This window comes from Sebastes fasciatus, chromosome 12, assembly GCF_043250625.1.
Source record: "Sebastes fasciatus isolate fSebFas1 chromosome 12, fSebFas1.pri, whole genome shotgun sequence".
Lineage (NCBI taxonomy): Eukaryota > Metazoa > Chordata > Actinopteri > Perciformes > Sebastidae > Sebastes > Sebastes fasciatus.
This window is the reverse complement of record NC_133806.1, coordinates 15,194,788-15,218,958: the sequence shown is the minus strand read 5'-3', so window position 1 is coordinate 15,218,958 and position 24,171 is coordinate 15,194,788. Positions and strand designations below refer to the sequence as shown.

The 24,171-nt window shown below is 41.5% G+C and overlaps 2 protein-coding genes across 3 annotated transcripts in view; one reads left to right on the top strand and one right to left on the bottom strand.

Annotated features, from left to right (window-relative positions):
• The first annotated feature begins 1,173 nt into the window (after nt 1–1,173).
• Nucleotides 1,174–24,171, top strand: part of grin2db (glutamate receptor, ionotropic, N-methyl D-aspartate 2D, b) — an 88,973-nt gene continuing 65,975 nt past the window's right edge. The window contains exon 1 of the mRNA XM_074653434.1: nt 1,174–1,286. The gene's annotated coding sequence lies outside the window, so the exon portion shown is untranslated. The remainder of the gene's footprint in view (nt 1,287–24,171) is intronic.
• pitpnc1b (phosphatidylinositol transfer protein cytoplasmic 1b) lies at nt 1,429–19,718 on the bottom strand. Of its 2 annotated transcripts, XM_074653440.1 has the most exons (10): nt 19,050–19,718; nt 13,198–13,346; nt 10,805–10,893; nt 10,548–10,555; nt 10,322–10,393; nt 7,858–7,950; nt 6,353–6,508; nt 5,313–5,376; nt 5,065–5,151; nt 1,429–3,456 (listed from the first exon to the last, which is right to left on the bottom strand). In XM_074653440.1, exons 1-10 carry the CDS (start codon nt 19,095–19,097, stop codon nt 3,299–3,301), a joined length of 924 nt encoding a protein of 307 aa, XP_074509541.1. In that variant the 5' UTR covers nt 19,098–19,718; the 3' UTR covers nt 1,429–3,298. The 2 variants fall into 2 exon arrangements, with proteins under 2 accessions (XP_074509541.1, XP_074509540.1); XM_074653439.1 differs by lacking the exon at nt 10,548–10,555 and having other exon boundaries at nt 10,797–10,893; nt 19,050–19,716.

Sequence of the window (24,171 nt, the reverse complement as noted above, 5' to 3'; positions counted from 1 at the left end):
TGTCTGTCTAGTGAATGGAGAGCGCGTATTGATCTGGAGGAGAAGCTCGTACATCAGTGTGGTTTGGCAAAATGCCATTAAGGTGGAGGAGAAATTATGTACAGACATACACACGCTTTTTTAATCTTTTCTTTCCCAGAATAAATTGGCTCAACTTCCTGCCTGTTAAAGCTACCTAAATGTTCTTCTTTATTACTCGCTTTTTTCCTTGATCTCCCGTTTCTCTTTTTTCTTTCTTTTCCCCGTTGCCTTTCCTTCATCCTCTCTCCCTCTGTTGTGCACCCATAGGTGTCCAGCTCAAGGTTTCACATGAAAGGGACTGTACAGTCGAGTATAGTGCCGGCGACGGCGGTGAAGCCGGCTGGTTGCGGCTCTGGAGAGCGTCCCCTCTATCGTGCTATTTGTGGGGTCTGACGGGCGAACTGGGAATAGCAGGATGATTCAGCGCTACAGGGTTAGGATCTATGATAATGTACCACGGGTAACATTTCCATATAATGAACACTACATCTTGTTTAGAGGCCCTCTTGAGGAACGAAGATGAGGGCACACAGATGAAGAGAGAAGGGGAGATCAAGGGAGATTTTAAGAATGAGAGAGGGAGAATGAAGGAGGAGGACAGAAAGAGAAAGGAGAAGCAGAATAGTGGAGACGGCAATAATGAGAGAGAAAATTTAATGGGAGAGACAAAAAAGTAAGAGAGAAAGAGGTAATGTTAATGCAGCAGTTTGTGCTCCCTCTGCAGCACTTGTGAACACTCCTGGCTGTGTTGAGCGCTCGCTCTTTCATATCAACCTCCTGCTGCTACTGTAAAAAGACACATTGAGAGAAAGAGTTTTGCGTGCATTTATTTATGTTTGTGTGTGTGTATGCGAATGCACGTCTTCAAGCCCTTTGTCGGGAAGCTAATAACAAATTGTCATGCTGGCTCTTGATTTGTATGGATAAAAGAAGCCATAATGAGCCCCATAATGCGAGCTATTTAGTTCCCCATTTGAAGCAAGCTGCCATGTCTGTCAGTCACTCCAAGTCTCTCCGTGACAAGCCTGGGCTTTTGTCCTGAAGTCTTGAACAATAACGTGATACAGCGATGACAGACATGCACACACACGCCCATCTCACAAACCCCGCATCTGTTAAACATTCATTATTCTCCTCTGCATTGTTCTTGCAGAGAGAATACGGCCATGAGCTACAGAGCCAAACCAGGCTGGACCAAGTGGCTGCCTCTTCTCATGTCCACTGCTGCTGGCGCTGGTTCCACATGGCACACAAGTGTGAAATTGGTGAGTAGATTACATGTGAGTGCTATGATGTGAGAGCAGCTGGTCCATCTTTACAGGTCGATACTGATCAAACATGGCTGATAGTGTGTGCAGTGAGTCTATTTTTCGCTTATCTAGGCAGATATCAGGACACCAGTGGATCCTCTCATTGGATAGAAATTGTATTTATTGATAAAAATCCATTACAAAAGACTATACAGTGTGATTTCCACATACATCTTCCACTTGATTCATTTATATACTTCATTCAAACTAAATGGTTTTACAAATAAGGACAGCAAAGTATTATTTCATCGTTGTTCATTGATACATGATGATGAAAACCCCATTCTCTTCTAAATGTACATAAAAAGATTAAGCTAATAGTCATATAAATGCTCATATCATCGACTCATAGTTGAAGTTTAGCCCTGGCTTGACCCATTTGCAGCGCTCAGCTAAGTGATCAAGGAACCAATACAACGCCTCACTGCCCTCCGTCAATACACCTGGTCTGACCTATCGGCTGAGGTGGAGAGGGGAGCAGATCTATAGCATTGACAGCCTCCCCCATTCTCCTCTTCTCTCTCATTAGATCCACTCTATTAAACTCCTTATGCATCTGTCTGTAGGCTGCTGGGCGGGGGTTGGGAAATAATCGGAGAGCCCCGCTGGTGGTCGCTGAGCTCCGCCATGGTGGAGGAGCTGACAGAAAGCTAGAAATGCACCACGTTTACAGGTTGTCAAAGACACTGGAAGGATTTTTGATTGCAGTAGAAATGTTCTTCGAGTAGGCACATAGTGTTTGTGTGTTATTGAGCATAAGAATAGAGAAATACTGCTACTATTAAAACTATCACAACCTCCTAAGTGGAAAGTTTCTGAAAGCTTCACGAGTTGTGACGTGTTTATTGACGTTGTCAGAAATGGCGGAGGCCTTGGAAGTTACTTTTTCGGTGCATAATAAGTCATTTTGGTCGTATATTTCTTTTCTTCTTAAATTGTAAAATATGTTTGAGGAAAATGTTGATATTCCCAACGGCCTCCTCTTTCCTCTTTTTCCTCTTTTTCTTGCGACTTAACCACTTGAACGCCAAGCATATTGTGTACATGACTTCCCAAGTTGTAAACACAAGCTCACAAGTTTCATTGCAAGGCACGATATATATCTGCTTGAAAATTAAATTAGAAGATCGATTCCGCTTTCATATCTGCACAGTAAATATGGAGCCAGCTGCCATTTCGCTAGCTTAGCTTAGCTTAGCTTAGCTTAGCACAAAGACTGGAAACAGGGGAAACCAGCTTTACCCTGACAAATCGTTCCAAAGTCCGCCTACCAGCGCATCTAAAGATTATTTATTAACGTGTTATATAGGGCTGCAACTAACGATTATTTTCATTGTCGACTAATTTGCAGATTATTCTCTCGATTAATCGATTAGTTTTTTGTTTTAGAAAATGTCAGAAAATGTGGAAATTGTCATGAAGTCAGTGTTTCCCAAAGCCCAAGGTGACGTCCTCAAATGTCTTGTTTGGTCCGTAACTCAAAGATATTCAGTTTACTGTCATAGAGGAGTAAAGAAACCAGAACATATTCACATTTAGGACCCTGGAATCAGAGGATTTGGATTTTCTTTTTTTTTTTAATTACTCAAACTGATTAATTGATTATCCAAATAGTTGGCGAATAATTTAATATGTGAGAATTTATCGATTAATCTTTGCAGCTCTAATGTTATATCGTACTTATATCGTACGTATTTAGTGTTTTACAGTTATATACTAACACATGTCATTTTCATACTTTGGTTTTTGTACGGATTAAACAAACAGGATGTTAATAAGTGATCTTTAGAAGTGCTGGTAAGCAGATTTTATTACCTTTGGACAGGCTAGCAGTTTCCCCCTGTTCCCAGTCTTTATGCTAAGCTAAGCTAACCAGCTGCTCGCTTTAGCATTATATTTTGGAGCATTGTTTTCTGTGTGTATGCGCTGTACAGTAAATGTGTGAGCGTGCGTCTGTATGAGAGGCATCATTCAGGGGTTGAGTTGAGGCGAATGGGACTGTGAGGCACAGAGGAGGCAGGGGGGTCAGACATGGCCGCAGTCGTCACTCCCATCTTCTTGAGGGAACGTTCATCTGTCACTGAGATGGAGCGAGAGAACACAGGACGAGAGGCAGCCGGTGGGCCTGAGAGATAAAGATATATATAGAGAGAGAGAGAGATAGAGAGAGGGACACTTTTTAAAATTGTTCCTTTTTCATTTATCCATGATTATCCTTCTCTGTTTGCTTTGACAACACAAATGCTTGTTATGCCAATAAAGCAGATTGAATTTGAAGTTGGCAGACTACTGAGAGATGGAGCGAGAAGGAGATACACATGACATGAAAGAAAACAACAGTACAGATATAAAAGAGGAAGAAAAGCAAAAGAGGCCCTGAGAAGAAGAGAAACAGAGGGACAACTGTTTGAGTTTTCCATTTATTTAAGTATACTTAAGATCTGTGTCGTACATTTAGATTCCCATTAGTTAAATCCCTTATTGGTATTCAACCCACACACCCGGCTTTTTATTAGATTCTCTAGAGTAAATGACATCCATTTACTTTTATTACGGCAGATGAATGAAATGAAAACTCATTCGGTCTGTGCAGAGACAAACGCAGTGGCGGCGTTCGGCCTGTAGGGGGTCATGGCGGTGCAGCAAGCTGCAGCAGGTTGAGCAATGACTGCAGATTTGTTGCAGCTTGATGTCTCTCATCATCACACACAGAGAGAGAGAGAGAGAGAGAGAGAGAAAGCGCAGGCAGCAAGAAGCTACAGGCCATACTGGGAATTCTACCTTTGATATCTCTCACATCCAGCTGAGGTTCACCAGACTAACCAGCAGGGGGCAGGGTGACCACATACACACACACATGCACACACACACACACACACACACAACACACACACGCACACAACACACAACACACAACACACATATGCCCAGACACAGACCCCCACCAGGGCTGACATTTGCAGCTAAGTGCTGCAATGGCTGGTTATTTATGTTGAGAGGGCTGTTGATGGGGAAAGTTCAGCAGGTGGCTGCATTACACTGTTTATCAGACCGACGCAGTGGCATTATCACTTCATGAGCCAGCGTACACTCTTCTCCCCCCCCTTACTGTCTTTCTGTCGTGCTTTTCTGGGCATGCACCCTCTGTCTCTCCCTCCTCACTGCTCCTTGTGTAGTGAAATGCCTCCTGACTGCTCTTCCCTCTCCTTTTTCTCTCCCACAGATGTGCACCAGCCATCTGGGTACTTGTAGGGCACAGCTAAGGCACTACTAGTGGTGCAACCAGCCTCTGTTCAAGCCTGTTAGCATTACAGTTATTCATTCATACTATTTTGCAGTCTGTTGACAGCAATGGATAACATGGTGGGCTAAATAAATACAAAATACCCGTTCAGATTTATTGTAGAATCTAAAAATGTGTGTCTCCCTGTACTTCCTCTACATCTCCTGCTGTATGCGCTGCTTATTAGGCTGAAATTAAATGCAGGAATAATTACCGCGGAGCACAAATATACATTTCCACCTTACTGCTCTTTTCATCTAGTCCTCTCTCTCTCTCTCTCTCTCTCTCTCTCTCTCTCTCTCTCTCTCTCTCTCTCTCTCTCTCTCTCTCTCTCTCTACCTTCACTGGTCTCACATCCAGCTGTATTCTCTCTCCTCTCCCCACGTTCTGTCCCCCCTCCCATCCTCTGTGGTATTTCAGTACAGTGCAGGTCAGGAGCTGCAACCTCACCTGTGTTGTTCTGGCTGGATTTGACTTTGCTGTTGGTCTTCTCTTGCATCGCTAGCTCGTACTCTCTCACCTCCTCCAAACTCAGCCCTGTGGGGGAAGCAAAGTACACACACACACACACACAAAGCGTCAGAAATAGAGTATGAAATATGTATTACATTTCACGGGGTGCGTATTCAAAAATACAACTCTTTCTGTTGCGTTTTATCTTGTATCTGTAATATGTAAAATTTTGCATCGTGACCCACCGTGCCATTCGTCTATCCACGTTACGGCTTGCCTGTGGCCAACCAGAAGAATGTCTCGGATGTTCTAAAATAACACAAGAAACAAAAACATAGCAGGAAGAAGAAAATGTCAACAAACATGTTTCATAGAGCTTTGAATTTAGACGTGTGACATGTGTGTCTGAAATGCTTCATAGTGCGTCATTATATACACATATTGTTAGAATAATGGTGACACCTTTGTGTAATCACTTTAAATGAATGAGATCATGGTTGAGATAAGGGGTAACTTATCTGAGATAAGTGGAAACTTACATCTCACTTACATCTTATCTCAGTGGTGTTATTTGCTTAAAACTACTTACTTAAAGCTTAGTCAAAACTGAAACAACATTCCCGTAAACGTTCTTTCTTTGCAGTAACAATGTTGGAGGAAGGGCGTCGCTAGTTTTGTTCTTAGTGCTTTCGGTTTATCCTTCACGCGTAATTGCTTTGCTTCATTGCTTTGATTCATTGTGGGGGATAAATGTGTGGAAAGTTTTTATCAGCTCTTTGACTTGTTCCACCAACTTCCACTGTGAGAAACTTTGAAAACGTTTGCTTTGCTTGTGCCAGAACAACAGAGGCCCTCTTATGGTTCTTGTTGTACAAAACAATACAGCAAGTTTTCCAATAAATCGGATCTAATGTTGGATTACATAAAGCTCAGGTCATCTGAGCCAAAGAGCCTTCTTGGCGATGGTCTTTGTAATTATACTAATGTCTGGAAATTAATGTCGTAATGATTTATTTGTGTCAATATGCAACACATGGTACATTCAAATAACAAATAAGCAATAAGGATGGTAGAGGATCATCATTTTACTGTAGGTGTATAAAGAATCCAACATGCAGAAATCAATGCATGAATGAAGCACAGCTCTTTATTAAATCCAAATAGCTGTAAATTCTAATTTTGGCACCTTGTATTACACCTATATGGGCTCGTAACATTAGTTGCAGATTGTGTCTCCTGATCCAGGGAAAAGGCATGATTGGGGAAAAAAACAAAGCTGTCTCACTCTGTGTACGAAATCCTCCATCCTGGTCTGGAAGCCGTACACCTCGAAGCTGCATTGCACCCTCTTATAGGAGCACATAATAGGCTTGTGGTCGTCTCTCCAGCCTTCCTCCAGAGGCCCTCGGCCAGTTTTACTTGACTGCCAGCGACTCGGGTCCTGCACAGAGTAAACAGTGTCTCTATATGTTACTTGCTGATTCTGCAGAAACTTTGGCCCTGTGAGGCGTCTTTCAGGGGGGGGAGGGGAGAACTATGGGTGTGTATGTGTGATATGTGTTTGTGGAAGTGCAAGCAGATTGTTGCTCAACACAGCCCATAGGAGGAAAGTGTGATAACACACATTGTGAAGTTTATGTGTTTGCGATTTTACGTTTTCACCCTGTCACTTAATCTATGAGATTGTTGCTTTTTTTTTTTTTGTGTGTGAATGCATGTGTGTATATGTTTCTGTGTTGATGGGTGCTTGTCTGCATGCTTCCGTGTACACAGGCCTGTGAATTGACCCTTGTCTCTAAGGACTTGAAGGGAGTGAAGAAGTGTTAAACGACGGCGGAGAGGGAATGAAGGCGTGTGGGTGTATTACTGATTTATGCTCTTTCAAAAGCAAAAATGCAAGCCAGTAAAGCAAAGTCCATATGAAAAAAGGTGTGTTTTTTTTGCATTTGTATGTCATCATTTATGTGCCGGTGTCTACATATGTGCATTACGAGCCATTATTTCTAGAGATGCACTGATTGTAATTTTCTTGGCCGATTCCGAGTTTCTTTCTAATAACTATAATTGACAGCAAGGCTCCAGACTAACGTTTTTCACCACCGTTGTGGAACAGTCCCGAAAAATCATTTCTTGTTGCTGGGATCATAGGAAAGCACATTGCTATCGCCAGATGAGTGACCACTTTGTTCTGCTCATTTTCTGTAACCACCAGTGTAGCATTAAAGCATGGTGGAATTAGCATTAGCATTAGGAACAAAAGGTCAGGGAATCCTGTAATCTTGGTTTCTATATTGCTTGTATTTCTCCCAGATTTTGGATCAGATTCCTGCTGGAGCGTGTACTGTATGAAGTTATTAGTTTAGAAACTTTGGTTATTTTTTCACGGTAGAAGTACCGCTAAACTCTGTTGACACACACACAGTGAGTCCCTGGCTCCAGTGACGCTGTCAAGACAGCGACAGTGCAGATGTGGGAGACCCGGAAACGCTGACCAATCAGAGCAGACTGGGTGTTTCAGACAGAGGGTAAATACAGGTATATTCATGCTGACAGTATGAGAAAAGTAAAGTGTTTTTTGAACAATAAAACATGTAAGCATGTTCTAGTAGAAACCCAAAATGCAAGTATGAACCTGAAAAGGAGCATAAAAGGTCCCCTTTAATGCGATTATGCAGCTTTTCCTTGGCAAAAACCTCAATAGGTTCATAATAGTTTATTCTATCATTTGTTTTTGCCTTTATGTGACTGCACATTCACATGTTTGTGTGCATGTATCCGAACAATGCGTACCTCTGACTCTTTGTAGTGCTTTTCAGGGATGGGGTCACTCAGGATATCCAGGAAACTCACATCCTCTGCTGGAGTCGGCGTGTCCCCGAACACCTACATCCAAACAGATGGGGGAGGTCATTCAGTATAATTAGAGCAGACGCACATACACACACACACACACGCACACGCACACGCACACGCACACACACACACACACACACACACTCACCACCCATACTCTCACACACATGCAGTCACTCACTCAGTGGAGAGGGGGGATGAGAGTGGATGAGTAACTGTGTAGAAAACTGAGGTCACACACCATAACACCCCTCACTATATCCCACCCTGAGGCCCTTGGAGCAAATCACACTGGAGCAAACAGAGGAGAGAACAGACAGAGGAGGGGGAGATGGGGGAGAAAAAAAACAAGGACGTGTGAGAGATATTAAAAGAGAGGGGAAAAAGAAGAGTTATGAGAGCAGAATACACTTTTCCTTGAGAGAGAATCGAGGGAATCGAGGGAAGCGAGGGAGAGAGAGGGGGGGGGGGACTGCACTTTTATCTGACCTTGTTCAAAATGTGTTCTAATGCCCCGCTGAAGTTGTTCATTTCACAGTTGAAAACTAACAAATAAGAAAAACATGCCGTTAGATAATAGCCCGCCACGCTCTTGTGGTGCTGTTGTTGGTCTTTGTCTACCCAAGGTCTTGCTCCCTCTTATGGAATGAGTTGCATTAGCTGGTTGTATTGTGTTTTTTTTTTTTACAATGTGCTCAGGGCATGAAGCTCTCACGGTTTCCTCGTCATTGTCTCTCCTTTTTCTGTAGATATTCATACAGAGACATTGACAGCCTTGAAAGTGCTGGTAGTAATCATATCCATTACTCATCTAAACGTACTAATACCACACTGTAAAAATACTCCATTACAAGTAAAACTCTTGCAGTGAAAATACTTAAGTAAAAGTATATAAGTAAAACCAGGAACATTTATTTAAAGTATCAAAAGTTTAAATATTCAATATGCAGAAAAACAGCCCCTGTGACTGTTATACTATTATATACTATTTCATTAGATTATTATTACTCATGATTTAATGTATAAGCAGCATTTTACTTTTTTGCTTGGTTGACGTGGAGCACATTTTTAAAAACTTTTCTATATAGGGCTGCAATTGAAGATTAGTTTCATTCAAAGTGAAAAAATAAAATAAAATAAAATAATTAAAGTAATGACAAAAGAGGAGTAAATCCTCACATTTGAGAAACTGGAGGCATGAAATGTTTGTTGTTTTTGCAAGAAAAAGAACGTAAAAAATGATCAAATAGAGTAATTGTTTCAGCTCTAATTGTATAAACTGTTGGGTAGTTAAATGTATAACAAATAGGGCTGACCCGAATGCTTCAAAGCTTCGACCGTTGCCATGGTAATCAACCTCCAAATCAGTATTTGAATGCTTTGTTTTTTTCTTTTTATGTTTTATATATATATATATATATATATAAGTATGTAATAATAATCCCAAAAATAAATCCCCAAATAGCCCATGAAATAAGGAATAATCCCACATTATATATCATTCATATTCAACATTAATTATTATTAGTTATTCTTAGATGGATTTCGCTGTTTGTTATGTGTAGAGGTGCGTGTGTGTGTACAGTAGTGAGGTATAGCGGCACTGTCCCAAAGCTTCGAATACCTTCCAATATTTCTCACCGGAACTTCGAAGCCCAAAAAATGGTATTCGGGACAGCTCTAATAACAAGGAATCATAATCTATAAGTAATTCATAAACTTTTGTATGTGTTACCTAATTTGTAAAGTAACTAGTAACTACAGCTATCACATACATAAATATTGTGGAGTAAAAATTTCCCTCTGAAATATAGTGGAGTAGAGATATTAGCAGCATCAAAAGAAAATACTCAAGGAAAGTAAAAGTACCTCAGATTTGTTCTTAAATACAATTCTTAGCTTATATAATGATGTGCGTAGATCATGCACAACTTCATGAATTTGTGTTTGTTTGGAATAAAACGTATGTAACCTGTAACTGTGTGACATGAAACAAGATTCCACACATTTTTCTCCACAAGCTGAACTGTAGATCTCCATATTTTGACATGTTGGTTCTTGTTACTTGACTGTTTCCTTGATTACAGAGCACAAACACAAGGGCCAGACATAGCTTCAATTGTCTCTGACTTTCTGTGTGTGTTTATGTGTGTTCGCCTTTGATAAAATGCAGCATGGCAGCCGTGCTCACCGCCGCTGCATGTCTGGTTAATAGATCTGCCAATACTGCATTTTGTGCTTTGCTTGTTTTCCTCGTAATGGGCACATCAATGTGATGAACATTTTTTTTGTGCTGCAGCGAAAATTGCAATTTCTCTCCTTTCCCCCCCTTGTCTTTCTCCTCCCCCTCTCTTCCCTAATCACTCCATCTTTCTCACCTCTCGCTCCCTCTCATACTCACATTGCTGTTATCGCCGTTGTTGTTCTCGAATCTCGTCTCAATGCGGATGCTGAACTTGGGGAGGAATGATACCTGCGGGGTGACAAGAGGTAAAAATGGAGGAAAAAGGGGGTTGAGGGCAGAGATAGAGAGAGTGGAAGCAAGCTGCAGATTAGATCCACAGATACTGGAAAGAGATGAGCTCTGTTGCATTCACGTACAGTAAATGATGTGTGAGAATACTTACTGAGTACTCTGCAGCACCAGGGACGTTCAATATGGAAAGGGAGAAACAGCATTAGTTACTCATACATGCATGAGCACGCAATTGCTCCCACACACATACACGTTACCATGGGGGAATACATGCATACATAGTGATGAATATTTGATGGCACTTGGAAAACCAGCTGTTAAAAGTAAATAAGTTTTGTATAATGCATTGGGGTGAAAGTAAGCTGATGTTTAACACAAACAAAGGCACTCAAACACAAACGCACAAACCTGTGATGGTGTACGGGTAGAAGTTCCAGGCCTTTTCTGTCACGTAGAAGAACCGCGGGACGAATGCGCTCGCCCAGGACGGCAGTTTGCTGAACGCAAAACAGGAAGAAAGAAGACTCACAGTGAGAGAGTGGAAGAGGGGAATAGCAGGAGGTAGAGATTATGGAGGGAGACAGAGAGATCCTAAGTGGTTTTTGTGCCATTTATAGCCAGATTACCTGTAGGCTACTCTCACCACTGCGTTCATTTTTATGACTCATTCCCAATTACACCTGTGGTGATGAATTGCTACTGTAGCTTCTAGGTCACATGTCAGAACATGATGATTGAGGTAAAATACATTTTGCACTCACTGTACATGTGACACACTGTGTGTGTGTGTGTGTGTGTGTTCCAGCATATCTTTACTAATGAAGACCAAATGTCCCACAAGCACAGAAAGATTAGGAAAATCCTCCACAGTGAGAACATTTCTTTACTTCTGTAAGAGTTTATTTTAGGATTAGGCTTTGGGTTTATAGTGGTGATTAGAATAAAGAGTTGAGGTTACATTAGGGTAATGAGTGAGGTTAGCTTAGGGTTAGGGAATGAATTTTGAGTTAAAAGAGAACTCTGGTTGGGTTTTCTTAGACTGAGCGTTCACTGTAATCACAATTCATCGGGTAATGGACTGTCACCCTGAACACAAAGCAAACAAAACGCTTCCTTTCAGCACGTAAACATAGACACTGCCGTTATGTATAGATCCACATGCCAGCAGTTGAACAATAATTGCAGCATGTCAGTCCTGAAATTTCTCACATGCTTCCTTGTTTACTTTGACGATTGTAGCTTGAAGCACTTTCTTTTAACATACCCTATTTAAAGCCTATAAGCGCTATGTAAACACATGAATGGTTGATAACACACTCTAACATAGTTGTAATTAGCTATATGGGCATTTGTAAGTGTTTATTAATGTATTCACAGACAGCTTTAAAACTGTTTAGCCTCAGCTTTTAGAAATATTTAGAAATAAAAAATATATATATATAATCATACACCTGGTTAATAAATCACAATAGTTGTTCATAAACGCATTAAAGCAATGGTTTGATATTTTGGGAAATACACTTCTTTGATTTTTGGCGAGAGAGTTAGATGAGATTTCATGTCGCTACGGTAGATATGAAGCTACAGCTGGTTAACCTAGCTTAGCATAAACACTGGAAACAGTAGGAAACAGCTAGCCTGACTGTGTGAAGATAACAAAATCCACCTGTCAGCACCTCTGAAGTTCACTAGTAAATACGTCGTAATTGTCACAAAAGAGAAGTGTAAAAACAATCTGCTGTTTTATGGAGGGTTATGTTCTGGACGTTATCTAGGGTCGAAGCAGTAACTTCCTGGAGTGTCTGCTGGTTGCCTGACAACCGCTCCCAGCCAACAAATAACCCCCCATAAAACAACAGATGGTTGTTTTTGTCACTTTTTGTATGGATTAAATCAGAGAAATATAACATGTTATTTAGTGAGCTTTAGCGGTGCTGGTAGGCAGATTTTGTCACCTTTGGACAGAGCCGGGCTAGAGGTTTCCCCTGTATTCAGTCTTTATGCTAAGCTAAGCTAAGTGTGAGGTTGTTTATACGAGCGGTTCTCCAGAAAGCTGCAAGCAATCGGCCCGTTTCGAACGGGCACTGCACTAGTTTAAAAAATGGCGAACTGTTCTTCAGTAATCTTTTCAAACGTCCTTATATGAGCTTACAGCTACATTAGTGTGTTATAAAACATTGATTTAGTGTTTATACACTGTTTATAAATACCTATTAAATGTGTGTTGAAGAAAAGTGTAACCATTAGAGATGTTCCAATACCATTTTTTCCTTCCTGATACCGATTCCGACAAGCGTGATAAAAAAAGATATTATTATTATTATTATTATTATTATTATTATTATTATATTATTATTAAATGTGAGCACACATTTTGGCAGTGTGACCAGCCTTGATTTGCCAACAGAGGTAGTTTTTATGAATCAGGATGACGTGTTTTTCCCTCAGCTGAGAGCCTGTACTTACACAATCAGAATACTTGTATAATGAGCTCATGGTCTACTGTAACTGCACAGTATAGGCCTCAACATGTTTCAGGTAGCAGGTATTTGGACTTTGAATGTGGGCAGGTTACACTGCAGTGAGGCTGTTACTGTGTTGAAATGATGTTTTATTGCTTGTCAATAGTGATACCTGCAAAGTGGATCTATAGAGCGTAAAGCTTTACAGTAAAGTGAGAGGTCAAAGATTGAACACAATCAGTTATCGTAATGACAGAGCTGACAACTCGAGGATATGGCTCAGCTTGCAAATCACCAGAATTATATGTGTTGGTGCAACGCAGTCACGGTGCACTCTACCTGCTAAGGTAGATTCGCTTCTCTGTCAGCTGTCCCGGGCCATGCTGGGGGTGCGTATCTGCCTCATTCCTCACCACCTCCACCCCTTCTCCACCACCACTCTGCTCACAGCTGTGCTTACTGATCATGTACAGCTGACCAATCCTGTACTGGAGCCCGAGGAGAGGTTTAGGATCAGGTGTATGGAGGTGAGGATAGAGAGGGTGAAAAGAGAGAGAGAAAAAAACTGGTGAGAAAACGTGACGCTCAAAGCAAAATCATCAAAAGCCATCCAAAGTGACAAAATTTGAGTGCAGTGTTAGTTTCATTCACAAAGTGTTTGTTGATTGTAGCATTAGGGCTGTGTATCGGCAAGAATCAGGCGATATGATACGTATCATGTTACTGGGCTAACGATTCAATATATTGCAATTTCTTTAATTTAATTTTAGGAAAGCTGTCATAGTATAAAGAACATGGTGTCTTTTGTGTTCAGTTCAGCGTTTAATTTGTTCAATAAATGAATGTTGGAATTAATTTCCTTTCACTTCTCTAATTCAACAAGCAATTTGTTGTTTCTTAATAGTATACTGAAAAAGGCAGAAGTGAGTACATTTCAATATCTGTTTATTTATCACAAGTAATATTGTTATCGCGATATTCAGCAATATTATCGCATATCACATATTTTCCTTATATCGTGCAGCCCTAGTTTTTGCCCTAAACTACATGGGATTAGCATAAATTGGGCATATCTTTAAAGGGGAGACTCGTGGGTACCCATAGCACCAATTTTCACTCACATATCTTGAGGTCATAGGTCAAGGGACCCCTATGAAAATGGCCATGACAGTTAAAAGTTTGCATAACTTTGGAGCGTTATTTAGCTTCTTTCACGACAAGCTAGTAGTTGGTAAAAATGGATTCCTTAGGTTTTCTAATTTCATATGTTGCCAATAACTTCACTAGATTTAAAACTGAGCCCGCTACATCCTCCAAAAGATCAAAAAGCCGTGCCCGACGGCGGGCTGTCTGATTTCTAAGAGGATAATTAAAAAATCAATACAGTGTTTTGGAGAGTCGATACAGTATCACACAACATAATGTCGCGATACTCGTGTATTAATATTTTCTTACACCACTGCCTAGCACGCAACAATGAAAATTTAAATTGAGCAGGTTTTCAGATGTCTTAAAATAATACTATGTAACATTTGAAAGAACTCACATTTTTCGTCTTACAAATAAAAAGTTGAATTCATTAGCAATAAAAGGCACCGTTGCTGATTTCATGTCTCTCAGAGGTTTTGCGGTTACAGCCTCTCTTGGTTTGGCAAGACCATTAGCTTTTGGAGGCCAATGCTAGCTAATGTTATAGCAGACTTTAGGTAGATATTACAGTTCTGACATCACAGTAAGACTCTTCTCCATGTGTGCTACTGTTACACTACATTTTAGCATTCAGCATTATCCCATAGGCTAATGTTGTTGTAGTTATACAATCTCGATTTAAATTTTGGAGCTTGTACACAACTTTATTTCATTATTTCTTTCTAGATAATATAATAATAGATACAATATATCTATTGCACATCTGTCAGTCCTCTGTTGCTCCTCCCGAGGTCGTCCCCCCCCCAATTAAAAGTTGTTTGGTAGTTTTTCTTTATCTAAACAGTGTTGAAAGATTGACTAAACCCCAGAGTTTTGGCTGAAGTGCCTCTACCCTGGAAATTAAAAAAAATGTGCCCAATCGCGTCTATTGTCGGCCCATTTTCCGTAACTAGTGTAGCATTATAATAACAGCACAGCACAAGCCTTTTCTTTGTTTTCTGTGGACTGGAAATTAAGCCTTCAGCACATTACAAAATCTGGTGAATCAGTCTTAATGACTGATGATTATCTGGCAACAGCAATGTGCTTTCCTACACTGTGACCAGAGTGTGTGGATGAAGCATTAAGTTGTTCAATTTGACTCATTGAGTGGCTGACTAGTTAGCGAGCTAGCTTGCGAATCCCACCATGCTTTCATACTACAGTTACAGAACATAAAAAACACCACATGAACTGCTGGGCTTAGTCTACGTTACTTTAACATTCAGCCGGACTTCACTGTTTTTAAATTACAATTTATTTATAGCCGTTACCCTTTCAATTGGCTAATGCTTATCACTAGCACTAATCGCTGATGCTAATCGCTAGTATGCTGACTATTGTTATGATTATGATTGGATAAGAGTGCTGTAAATGGTCTGTTATGGTGACAAAATACAGTAGAGCGAAGTGGAATGTGATGTCACCGACAGCAAGTCCACCATTTTTGGAGGATAAAGGGTAAGTGTGGCTGTTTACTGCAACTGCCACTGCACAGTGAAAAAGATCCAAAAGCCAAATTGTAGTATATATAGTAAAGGCTACAGTCAGACACAAAGGAAGGCTAACATTATGGGTTTCATTTTGCAAGATACCGGCAGATTAAATATGCAGTATTAGCCGACGTTTTGTTAGTATTCTGTCCATTGGTATATCCTCTCAAAATGGCGACGCGCCCCAGAATGCACCGCGGTTACCATTCCCTATACACGCTATCTGTGTGAATGCCATGGCTTATTGAAAGAGGCTTGAACACAGTCTTGAGCAGCGAGGTATGACACATGCGTAGTGTAACTGGAGCTGCGGTCGTGCGTTGCTATTGGCTCAATTTTGGTGCGTGCAGACCAGATTTCACTGCGCATGTGTTGTACGTATGTACCCCCAATGATATGACGCTCCTCTTTTTACCCTCCTTGGTGTATGCTAGTGATTAGCATTAGTGTTAGCAATTAGCATATGCGATTCACAGGCTAAGTCAAAGGATAACCGCTACTCTTCACTTAATACCTTTGCTAATACTCCTCTCTCCACAGTCTGCACTCTGCAGAGTCGGGAGACTTTGGTTTTATAGGAGGGGGCAGGGGGTTGACAGAAGTTGCCTCCATTAATGTCATCTGCCTCCAGATCGGCCAATAGCAAAATTGAATTGCAATAGCCAGGTTTCAACCAATAGAGGGCAGTTGCTATGCATATTTTCAATATGTAGAATTCAATTAATTTGCTCTAAAATGTCATATATATATTGGTTTTCAGCTGAAAAAAAGTGTCTTGGGGGTTTAGTTACTCTTGAAGGATAGCGCGTGATGTATGCTGTACATATTTTAAAGCCCCTCGAGGCAAATTTGTGATTTGAGGCTATGTAAATACAATTATTCGACTTGACATTTAAGAAGGATTCAACTGAAATATACCTGAAAGATGTTTCTCACATTGGTGGCCTCAAGGTCATAAGGAATTTTGAGGACTTCAATAACCAGTCAATACAGTAATACCACTACTACTAATCAATGAACTGCACACTCCATTGAGAAAATTATAATAACCATCAGGCACTAAGAGGAAGTAGCTGGTGGGAGTGATGACAGAAAAATGTCCTGGCAGCAGGTTCGGCAATATAGTTGCTGAGTCCGACTTTGTCCCGACAGTCACTTACTCAGTGCTGCTTAGGAGCACGCTTTGTTATTTGCGCTTAATTTTTTAAATAGTCACTTGCTGTGTATGAAGATTTCCCTCAAGTGACCATATCTGACATCAAAATTTAATTTGGCCAGTCAGGGTGAATGCATGGGAGTCTAAATTAAGGGAAAGGGAGTGGTGGGGGGACTTTGTTCTCTGCTGCAGCACCAGTTTGTGCTCGATGCTGATGAGGCGGGAGTATTTTCTGTTAGCGAGTCTAAAGAGGACGAGGCCTTTGGGCATCTCGATGAGCTCAGCCTGACAGATTCAGTGTTTCCTTTTGAACAATTTACACAGTAATACTTCAGTTTCTGCACTGATGCTGCTATCTGTCTTTTCCTCCTTAACATTGTTTCTCTGTGCAGCATTGTGTTCGCTTTAATTGCAAATCACTTTGGTGAACTTTGTTTTTAAAGTTAATATGAAAAAGCCATAAAATCGTAGCACAAACAACTAAACTGTTCTGCTGTGGCCACCGTAATGTAATTCATTCTGTTGCCCTATATTGGTGTGCCACTAAAGCATTATTTTAATTAAAAGTAGAAACGGAGAACGATGGGGAGGAAGAGAGAAAGAGGAGGGCAGATCTCAGTTTGCTATCCTTCAGTGTACTCTGCTGACATCAATGTGGCACTCCTCCTTTTTGTTCCAATTACGGTGGAATGTCAACGTTCAATATTTACTTATTAGGTATTCATTGGACTTAATTAATCACGAAAATGGGTGCGTTTACACCGTCTTACGTCTAACGGACTACAGAGCAGTGAGCTCCTCCCATGCAGGTTGTGAATCTCTTTCACCTTCTAAAAAAAATAATCTAAAAAGGAAGTTGCAAAGACTTATCTGTCCTTAAATCAATAATATTATTATGCACTTGAATGGCTGGGATGAATTATGTGTTGAGAGACTCATCCTTTGACGGCTCTTGGCATGTATTTTCCTCCTACTGTCTTTTTAAAAAAAAGGTAAGGATTGTTTACAAGCTGTGCATTTGTCATAAATTCCTGATTGTAAATATAGCTCATCATTGTGGGGCGGAGCGTGAGAGTGTCAGTGTGACGGGAACTAGAAATGAAAGAATTTACGATCAAAGTAAAGCTCATGGCAACTTTTTTTCCCAGTGATGAAATGCTAAGAGCAAATACTTTGTTATGTAACTCTGGATCTGTCTGCTGACAATGACAATGAGACAAAAATAAATACAAAAACCGTATCTTAATATTTGTAATTGATTGTGTACTCAGCTCCAGAGTATGGAAAGAGTATGACACAGCTGTAAATCTGTCTTGGGAGAGGTTGGATGATTGGATTAATTTGGCAATTGCTTCTATGCAAAATTACACCCACAGGGAGCCTCAAGGACGCAGTCAGCATGTGATCGAACCACCAACCGTACTACTAACCCACTCTGCCACCTGAACTGCAGCCACCACCAGTCAGCAGAACACAATAGTGAACATTCCTCAACACACGCTGAGCCGTATTGTGTTACAAAAGTACTAGAGGGTATGTCACACCCGCAAATCAACACCATTCCCCTTTAAAAATGAAGCAAGGGTAAGGACGTTGTAAATGGCTTGGACTGAGGTAACTGTCACGATTTGATACTGCCTCAAATAAGCTGCACTTAAACTTACATTACATTCAGGCGAAAGAGGATTTGCTGCCAGCTCAAGTTTCTGTGTGCCCTGAACTGATACTGTAAATCCTATTTTGGACTGCTATTTGTCACTGTCATTGTTGTGGTAACAGGTAGAATTGAAGGGGGAGGGAGGACGGTATAGGAGGTGACGAGGACGTTTCCTTTTGAAGGGCACTTTGACGCATAACTCCCTCGTCCGTCCACGTTTTACTCTCTAGCCGGATCGCCTTTGTTTACAAACCTGCAGGCCTTTTGTTTGAGTTTAGGTCTTGCAAAGCAGTAACCAGTCCAACTAGTTTTGTGTGCTGCTGCTAGGTGTGCTGAAGCAAGCGGAGGAAGTGGAGAAGCCGACAGATGGGGAGATAATTTAGACACAACAGCAGCGCTATGATGCTGCCGGCCAGGTGTTGTGCTTTGGCTCCATCAGATTGGCCCGCCGGTGCTGAACATTCTTCGCTATACCCCCCCGTGTGCCAACGAGCCCACAGAGCAGCCGCGGGAGGTCTGTGTGCTCTGTTGGCACTTTTCTTATCAGCACATTAACACTTTCAAGATTACAAGTTGAAACAACACTTTTAGAAACAAAAGCCCCTCTCTAGTCTTTTCAATTTCAAGTTGTTGGAGGGTTGTGTGTGTGTGTGTGTGTGTGTGTGTGTGTGAGCGTGGGAAAGACAAACACACTTACCTCATCCACAGTCAGTGGCATACATATGCGGTACTCTTTCATCAACATGGTGCTGTTACAGAGAGGACTGTCTGTGTGAACGGTGTCTGTCTCAGCTGTCTTGCATAGTAGACAGGCTCAGGCAAGCTATACACTGCCGCTGGACCAGAGTGACCTCTTTTCTGATGCTCTTCTTCCTTTGTTTTGCTGATGTCAGTAATCCATTGAGATTAGTCCAGTGCTCTCTGTCAATGAGTATCTGCTGTTTTCTTACTTATTCCCTCCCTTGCTCACTCCTTACAGCCTAATGTTTTGTTTCTCTTCCTCAATTAATCTCCCGGACCCGACTTTACAAACTGCCGTCTCTCCCTCCTTTTCTTGTTACTTCTGCTTTCTCGTCTCCTGCCTTCAACTGCCCTTTTCTGTTTGCTGTTTTCTCACTTTAGTTTCTGTTTGCTTTCCTTCACCACTGTGAGAGTGTGGTAATTAGCGGTGAGACAAGATTGAGAGCCAACCAACTCTACCTGTTCTGTCCCTTCTCTGCCTCTCTGTGCTTTCTTTAATTCCGCCTCGGACTTCTCATGCGTAACCTTGGTGTCTGCTCAGCGCTCCTCCCTTTTCCCCTCAACTGCCCTTCGCTGCTTTCAGTTCCTCAAAAAATTCCTTCGCCTGTTCCCTTCTTATCTGTTTTTTTCTCTCCCTCCCATAGTATCCACTCCCCGCCCATTGTACTATACTACCTCCTCACCTGTGTCACCTCCCCCCCCTCTTCTCCCTCCCTCCCTCTGATCTTTATCTGTTCTTTCCTCTCTGTCGCCAACACTGTTTTCACTCTATCATCTTTCTATATTTGGCAACATTAAGTAGCACAGCTTGTTGACAGCACATTCCTTAGACAGGACCCCTAACGCTCAGGTTATGACAGCACTCAGGGTATATGAATGGCTGACACACGGGGGTAGTCAGGGTGGGCCATTGGATTAAATATTACCAGAGCCATGAGAACTTCCATTAAGCACAGCGCCAGTCTCGCTTACGTTGTATTACCTCACGACCTTCAGCCGGGGTTTAATTGAATCCGTGTTTAGTCAATGAGTAGAGGAATCGAAGCAGTCATAATTTCTCGCCCGTGTCCGTCCTTGAGTCACAGCACCGCTCTCCTTTTGTGTGAGCGAGAGCCGACAGCGGCTGCCAAGCACATATTGTTGCCTGCTCATCAAATAAGAGAAGCAGATGTTTGGCTTCTCCGGGTCACTCTGACGGGGGCCAAAACCAATAACCGGCCCTGGATTCTTACTCTCCGGTGGAATTCACTTGCTTTACTAAAGCCCCTTTTCCCACTGGTCAAAAAAACATCTGGCTTTTGTCTTATTGGAAAAGGTTACAATCGGCATTCATTCCCGGGACAAATGACTCAGGCAGTTGTCACTGGTATTTATCGGCTCCAGCTCCAATCGGCAATGATGGAAACATAACACCCGGGTGGACACTAGGGCTGTCTCGAATAACACTTTTTGGGTAATATTTGAATGTATTCAAAGCTTCGGTACAGTGCCGCTGCCGCACTAATGTACACACACAAACCTCTACACATAAAAAACATTGATATTCCTCTGAGAATAACTGATAATAATTAATGTTGAATATGAATAGTGTTGTGGAATTATTCCTTATTTCATGGGCTATTTTGGGGGATTTATACATTATTTCTACGTACTACATGTATACAAATTTGAATACTGATTTGGAGGTCGATTACCATGGCAACGGTCAAAGCTTCGAAGCATTCGAGTAAGCCCTAGTGGACACGCTAATTTTCGCTCCTATTCTTGAAGTGAATATATAATAGCTAAAATCAACATGGATTTGGACAATTATTCAAATTTATTAATGTACAAAACATACAATAAAGCCACCAGACTCCAGTCAGACAACAGTCATTTTACCTCCCTGATCATTGAAACACACTTCATTCCATTCCACTGTTCCAACAATCACCAACTGGTCGAAATAAATCCCTAATTCACAGAGTTAGATGTGAAAAGAAACAGCTGTTATATGTGCTCCTCAAAGCTACCAGACTCCATTGACAGAAGCAGTAATTTTACCTCGCTGATCTTTGTAAAACACACTTCATTCAAATTAGACAGAAACAAAATAAAACTAATCAAAACCAACAATCACCAACTCTGGCTTGAGAGTTTGTAAGAGAAACTGAATACATAACAGATATAAAAAAAGAAGTAAGCACCGTAACATTTTCACTGTTTACTAATCCTGTTTTCCGGCGTGTTCGTGACGTTGAACATGACACACGAGAAAAAAAACATGAAGGCATACTTGTTCACTGGCAGTGGGAAAGGAGCTGAAATGAGCAGATATCACCCATTTTTAGTGGGTTTCCCATGTTTAAAAAACCCTGCATATACATGCTAATATTGGTGGAAAAGGGATATTAGTGCAGCCTTGAGACGTGGGCCAAAGTGGCTGTCCTCTCCACGTGTCTTTGCTATCGTCCGTTCCGCAGTGAAAGAGTTGTGAAAACAAATTCCTGGTGGGGTTTGCTCCTATCTTATCAGATCAGTGTTTAGAGAAGGGAAGCCACTTCAGAGAGCTGAGGTGTGCTTTGCTCGTCTCTGCCTCCATTTTCCCTGGACTCGACGCACACAGAGCTCCGACAGCACACGCATCGCCGCAGCGCAAAGGATGGTTGGTGGAGATTTAGATGTGTATCCAACAGTTGATCGGGTCATTGATTGCTTTGATTGATTATTTAATTGTTGTTTGAGGGTTGGTTAACGGTAACCATGGTGAGGAATGGCAGTGCTCTCGGATCACTGATCCTGCAAATTATGGAGCTGATCAAAAGATTGGTTTCTTGATTGATGGATGAAATAGATGTTTACTGTAAGTTTATCCTGTGCCTTCTTTACAAGATCAAACATTATTTTGAAATGTCTGTAATCTTTTTTATTTATAAAGTATTTGCACAGCTTAATTAGAGATTCGACAGTAGAGAGATGAGAGGAAATTAGGGGAGATAGATGCAACAAAGGCCCCATTTACACCTGGTACCAACATGTGATCTGTGTCTGCATACATTAGCTGGATAATTACATCTGATCAACAGGACCTGGTACTGATGAGTGTTCTCATTATCTTGATTCTACCAGCTCTAGTACTAATCGGCTGATGGACTTGCTAGATACTGCTACTTGTAGCTTTTCGGCAGGTAGCTCGCTTGTTAGCAGGAGGAGGCAGAGTTGGGTGACCGTTCAACTTGGTGGGTGAATTGTTCGGTTAAGAATGTGGTCAAGCTGCATTTACATCCGGCTGAAAGTTCCTCCAAATGTAGTCTAGCTAATTACATTCAAATATGCTCTTCATGCAGTTACACAACGCATAAACATTTGTTTTTCCTGATCCGGGTAAGATTGCCAGAAGATATCATTGTAAATGCCTGGTGTAAATGGGGTCATTAAGAAAATGACCCTACTTCTCATTTGATTTATTACCTCAGTAAACATTGTAAACATGAGTTTATGGTCTCAATCACTAGTTTCAAGTCTTCTTCAATACAGCATGATGCTCATTTAGTAAATTATGGTCCCATTTAGAGTCAAATAGACCATAAAGCAGGGTATGCTTTAGGGCGTGGATACCTTGTGATTGACAGGTTGTTACCATGGCGTTGTCCAGTCTGGGAGTTGCCCCTGTTTTGGTCTTTGGTCGCCTAAAAATGTCCTATTCAGCGTTCGGTTGTACTTAGCTCCACCCTCTCGTGTCATTTCTGGTTGCAAAAAAACAAGATGAGACCAAAATGCCAAACTCGAGGCTTCAAAACAGCAGTCCACAAACCAATGGGCGTCTTGGTGACTACGTCCACTTCTTATATACAGTCTATGCTCGCAACTGTAGAAAATCTAATTTAGTCTATGCAGTCATAGACTTTTGTTCAAGATCTGGTTAGTCTTTGACAGAAATGTTACATTTTCAATAAACTTAACGCTGACAATGTACTGGACTACAGAAATTCAAAAAAATAAAATACAAATATTCTTGCAAGTTAAACAACTATGATTGCTGTGATTGTGAAATCTTCTTCACCTTCATCTTTTCAATGACTAAAACTCAGCCAAGGAAGCAGTGCAGTGCTTCCACCTGAGTGGAACATTTTGAAACTCTACTTCTGGTCAGAGCTGCACGTCCTTATTTCATGTCCTGCAGGACGGAGGAACAGGCGGTGATGGAATTGGAGGGGACTTCATCACGGTGCTTACACCTATCACATCCCCTCACATCATCAAATGAAAAATGAATGGGTGCACTTAAAAAACTGGTGAGGCGTTCTTTGACCTCTATGTTTCCTGCTCTGATTGTGTTCATACGCGTGTGTGTCTTTGATGGAAAGACAATGTGTGTGTGTGCATGTGGCTATGTGTCAGTGCTGCGATGGTGGTGAGCGGTACAGGTCTGTAGCTGGAAAAAGGAAGGAACAGATCATTAACTGGTGGGCTGCCTGCCATTGCTGCATTACTGGCTCTCCAATCTCAAGATGTGGTCACAAGCCAAGGTCAAAGGTTCTCTGGTGTCCCCTCCGAGCGTGTGAATGATGGACCCCTCCCGTCCGGGCCTGGATTAGCGGTGGCTTGGTGGAGGGCACACAGTTGATACGCTGCAGCTTTTTCATCTCACGGTAGGGCGAAAGGTAAGGCTTTGAGTAAGATTTAAGATGATGAATTCAGCAGTCTGCGCGGATAAGGTTTGACTGGTTTATGAGCTTCGTGTTGTACAGTTATGAAGTGTGGTAAGTCGCAGCATCTCACTGTGAGTGTGTCCGGATCCTCAGCCTCCCTCCATTCCCTCCACTATCACGACAAGCCCGCTGGACGCCTCTGATCTCTGTTTTGGTCCAATCATCAAAAACCTCAAGTATTTAGGTCAGACTTTAGCCTAGCAAAGGGAGAGACAAGAGGGGAGAAAAATAACAGTGAGAGAAAGAGAAAGTACACATTCCATTATTGTCCTCCGTTCATGGAGTGTCTCAGAGCACAAATGCCGCCAGATACAACTGCAGCAGACAAAAAAGGAGGCTGGTTGTTGTGCTAACATCTCTGTGTGGTGTGTTGTGATGTGTAATGTG